Genomic DNA, 5,448 nt, shown 5'->3' with positions numbered 1-5,448 from the left:
TGTACTTAGATTATGGATTTTATATTCACCTTTTGTTTCCGAAAATATTACCATTCGACACTATTAATAAAATAAAGGTTGATAAAGTAGCATTTTTATTGACAAATCCGTCAGACCCAAGTTCGAAAAAATACTAAAAAAACTCTTTTATTCTAATAGGAAGAATATTTATTTATGTAATTATATATTATTTTATTTATATAACAATAGATACGTTTTTTTTTTATTTCTTTCATCAAAACTTGCAAAAGTGCTACAATTACTGCCACGCATATTTTTTATGCATGTCATTAGGTACATGTATAACCATATATAATCGTATTTTTTAAACTGGAGTTACCATAACCTATAAAAGTATGTACCGTGCCAGCAGCTCAACCCAGTCCCAAAATTTGTCATAACGTTTTCATAAAAATCATTCAAAGGGACATAAAGCCCATGCAAAAAAACAATCTTTCTTAGGCTATTTTTCCCAGATAACAAATGTTTGGTATAATTCGAAACGCAGTTTATTACTGCTCCTTTCTATTTTTCAAAATATAATTCTCAATTAGAAAACATTCATGTCCTTCTGGTAAAAAAATAAAACGCAAATAATTATTCCTATCATGTATACGTTACACTGCATACTGAATATATGCGAAAAATGGGTAACAAATTGGGCCACAGAATGGGCCATAAAATATGCCATAAAAATTACCGCAGTTTCATTTTTTACTGTTCCTCTTGACCCTTATGTGCCCCTACCCAGTTTAAAGATTTGTAAACCATAAACGAAAACGACAAATACATCGAGCTATAAATTTTTAAACCAACACCTGTATAATATTTTTTACCCAAAATGTATGACAGCATAGTAGTATAATAGCAAAAGATGGTGTGTCGTCAAGATTATTACATTTCAGGGTACAAAGCGACAAGATATATATTAGCAGTTACTATATATTGCTTACTGAACGTTTTTGCTTAAAAAACATCACCATCGACGATGAAATCACACATTCCTGCAATTATTTATATTCCGTAAATTCTATAGAGAAAATTTTCCAATTTTTACTTTAATACGATAATATCGTAAGGGATATGATTAACGTGAAGTAACGTTTTCCTCTGTTAAGTCAAATAACAAATTCGCTTTTAAAGAAAAGGTTTATTGAGCAGTTAATCTGCTTTTAAAGCCTCTATTTGTGTTATGACTCTATATACTACGAATAAAATAAAACACAAACGAATGATCACCTGTAATGGTTATTTTTACTGCTTGCAGGATGCTGTAGCCTACAAATGTGTAATAAAATATGATTCCATGCACGTGCTACATCATTATTTCTATGACAAATGTCATGTTCTCTAAAAGGAAGGAGGCAAATATAGGACATTCAGTGCCACTGCTAGTTTCAAAGGAACGTTAATTTTAACGTGAAATATCTATATCCCCTTTCATGACGAATCTTCAATTTCCGGGCCTTCCTCTCCACTGTTAATATATAAAATCAAAAATTTTAATAACAACGGCACGCAATAAATGTGTTTAAATTTTTCGTTTTAGCCAAAATTCTTAAAACGGTACTGTTCATATCTCCTTGGTAAAGGTACTGATACAGCAATGTATGGTTTTTTCTATGTAATCCTCAAGGGGGGTGAAGGTTATGCATAATACGTACATAGATATATATGGAAGATTACCACTTCTATTTATAACCCCTCATTAGGAACCCACCCTACTCTTCGCAAAGCATTTTTAAGCCTGAATATGTGCATACTTGCCATTATGTTGCCTCCAAAATTTTTTAAGCGCATCAGAAATTGTTTTTTATTTAACATATTATTAACTAGCCCTTCTACGAAGTGTTGCCTTTTCCCCTTAAGTACCACCAAATATTGAACTAAACATGATAGCAGTGTGGAATATTTTTTATGTCTATAAGAATACTGACACATTTGTAAAGTTATTTAAAAGACCCTTCTAGGGCCCTGCGCTCTAAGTACTAACCCCCTCGTGTAAATCGGATAAATTGGGGCTAATTTTTTTCCATTCTATCACAAACAAGAACTTCATTGTATAAGCAGGACGAAATGTACTGTTTAAAATGTGCAGAAAGAAAGGGTACCGTGACCTCTTATGCATATAAAAGATAACAAAAAAAAAACCCTATTTGTTATAAAACATGTCCACAAAAAAAATATCCTTTCCCGAGTAGCAAATGTTACACTTATACGTTAAATGAAGGGACTCTTGCAACAGCAGAATTGTGATTAAAACAATATTACGACGCAATTTTGGTTGATTTATTTACTTGGAATTCTTTTGTAATTTCTAATTTATAACCTTTCTTTTCTGACCCTTTTTTAAAACACGAAAAATGAGTTGTCAAAAGGTCTGCAGCATGTCGGGGAATACATTCAAAAGAACCCTATGTATAATGTGCAACGTGATACTGTTTCAAATCACTTTGAAGTTCATCCTAGTCATCTAACAATTAAGCAAGTGAATTATATGAATGAACTTATTGCAGCTCCTTTTAAAACGAAATTGTCACATTTCGCGAAAAGGCTAACACACAAACGATTATTTATTTATGCACTTTTACTAGATGACGTATTTGAACTTTTATCTGAGCCTAATTTGATCAGAACTTGTTCCACATTTCGCTATTTTATTCTTACATAAAGGTTAACACTTTAAATTACTTTTTTTTGCTGTTTTTTTTGTACAAATAACTAGGCCCTTCCTTTACAGTGCATATTAATCGGTTAACATAAGAAGGGTATAAGCGGGTCAGTAAGCATTTCAAATGCAAGTAAAGCAAAAAAGCAGAATGGTAGTGTGTTTGTTCAGTTCACGCTTATCTATAATGATATTTCAAACATGACCGCGAAAATAACGCTTGCCAAAAAAAAAACTGCACCACAACAAAAATGGAAAAAAAAAAAAATACATTTATTTAATTTTTTAATGTTCACAGGAAATTACGTTACTTAAAATATTTTCGCAACCGCTTAGCATGTACATATTTATAATATTTTCACTTCCTTCGATTTTCTCGAATGGGAAATTTTAAAATTCGCTAAAAGAAATTACTTCAAATTACCGCAATTGAAAAGAAGAAAAAAAAAGTTAATCCATTTGTCGCAATGACATATTTAACGGATAAATCATGAATAGTGTAAATTTCTAACTAATAACCCACTTAAAATTTCCTAAAGGATAAGAAAAATTTCATTTTTGTACCGCACAATAATGTACTCCATAATTTAACTTATAGATTGATTAATTATTAAAATTTATTATATTTCCCTTTCGGTTGATTAGAGTCAATGAGAAATTAAAATTCACAAAATTAAGAAGAAGTTCGTCTAAATTATACAAATGACGCAGTCTTTGCTATCTTTTTCGTTTATTAACTTATTTCATTTTACGCAGAAATATAAGAATTCAAAAATATGTCAATTTAGGTCCAATTAAATGTACATACATGTGATGAGTAAATTTAATGTACATAATTATAAATTAGGGATCCAGTTCCGATGACTATTATTTATCTATATTCCCAACATTGCCATATCCGTGATTTTTTTTTATTATTTCAAAAATTACTATAAATTTAAAAAAAAAAAATTCTATCGGAGAGTTTTTTCAAAAATTCGTAAAAATAATATGCAGAAAGAAAAAAAGTAAAATAAAACGTACCACCCATTTGTACTTACCCCAATTGATGATGATACTAAAAAAAATATTTATCTAAATATTCAGCTTTAATATATAATTATACTATATACATATATCCATATATAATATATTTTTTTTTTTTTCTTTATGATAAAAATAGAAAAATTTGAATACATATTCCTCGTAATTTAAAGAATTAACGTTTCGAGGTCGATCCCCAAGTTCTTGAATAACACCATTTTTATATCTATCTTTATTATTATAAAATTATATTTCATTACCCGGCACAAAAAAAAAAAAATACTTTCCCCCTATTTTATTGTTTAGATTTTAATACACGTATTTTATATTATACTTACATGACATTCGCATAATTTGTTTTTTCATTCCTTGTAAGAAGCTATCAAATGAATACAAAAATAAAATTTCTCCTAGCTCTATAAAGCAATAAAAAAAATTATTAAAATTTTTATTAACATTTTGGAAAAATTATGTGTTAAACTAAGAGTTCTCAAAGTAATTATATGTATTTCAATTAAACTGCCATTTTAAGGGGAATATAATATTTCCAATTACCTTTACAAATAAATTTATACAAAATTCTTAATATTATATTAATATAGCATATAACTTTCCATTGGCATTTGTAGCATAAGAATAATCACACGTATAGAGATAAACAGAGAAGAAGTTTCAATATATTTATTTTAAGCAATCTTTTTTATTCGAAAATGGTGTTCTCATACGATATTACCCCGCCAAAAGTTAAATTCTACCAAACTCTAGTTCACAGATATGGAATTACTCGACCAGTCGTTCCAGTGACTTCTCACCAAGTGTATACGCAAACTTATCATGACACTTCGTCCGCTAATTTGATCACCACCTATATTTTCTTGATTTTGTTCTTATCTTTGTGCTACAGATTAATTGATAAGGTGCGATATGCGTAAAAATGAGACTGCTCAAAATACAAGAGATCATATGCCCTTCCTTTTTTTTTTTCTTTTTTTCCCATTATGATGATCTTTCTTTGTCAAATATTCCCATTTTGTGCATAAATTTTAATTTTACCCCCTTTTTTTTCTCTCACCTAAATTTTCAGGCGTTTTTCCAAGGCCGATTAATAAACAGCATTTTCAATTTCGATGAGGAAGATTTAGACCCCATATTTGAAAATGAGTCTGATGACGTCGATAACAGCAAATCTAATGATAAGGATTCATACTACTTTGATGACTCAGAAGAAAAGGAGAAACAGGATGAACAGAAAGAAAAAGTTTCAAAAGTAACTTCTCAATCAGAAAACGCAGAAGTCAACATGTCCTCATAAGAACCTTAAGAAGATACAAAAAGGTTGGATGGATGGGAAAATTATTTCCACTATTCTGAAAATAATGAAATTATACTTATTATGTATTCTACATTATGTACACATCATGAATAAGAGAGTAAACGTATTAATGCTCTAATTAATCTATCGTTCTTTCCCCCTTATTTTATCTCATTATTTTTCTACATGTAAGATTTTACGATATTGTTTTATAAAAAGAAAAAAATGTACGTTCCTTATATATATTTATGTTATAGCATATGTTGTATTCAAAATGATGAGCTATATTTCGCACCATATTAATTTTTTGTATTTTTTTTTATTACCATTTTTTTATACTTGCATGATATGTGTTAAAAGGATAAAAAAAGAAATATATATGAAGCTGTACCTGTGTCCTGTCAAGATAAACTTTATAAGCTATCTCACAAAATAATCGTCTCAA

General features: G+C 29.1%; 1 protein-coding gene across 1 annotated transcript; it reads left to right on the top strand.

The window, feature by feature from the left end:
* Positions 1–4,401: 4,401 nt before the first annotated feature.
* C922_02020 (hypothetical protein) lies at positions 4,402–5,003 on the top strand (the record flags this gene model as incomplete). The annotated part of the gene is made up of 2 exons (XM_008817619.1): positions 4,402–4,608; positions 4,776–5,003. The coding sequence occupies 2 exons, from the start codon at positions 4,402–4,404 to the stop codon at positions 5,001–5,003; spliced, it is 435 nt and encodes a 144-aa protein (XP_008815841.1).
* Positions 5,004–5,448: the final 445 nt, after the last annotated feature.

The sequence above is a fragment of the Plasmodium inui genome (assembly GCF_000524495.1).
Source record: "Plasmodium inui San Antonio 1 unplaced genomic scaffold supercont1.6, whole genome shotgun sequence".
Classification (NCBI taxonomy): Eukaryota; Apicomplexa; class Aconoidasida; order Haemosporida; family Plasmodiidae; genus Plasmodium; species Plasmodium inui.
The sequence above is the reverse complement of the archived record's forward strand: the minus strand, read 5'-3'. Positions and strand labels throughout refer to the sequence as shown.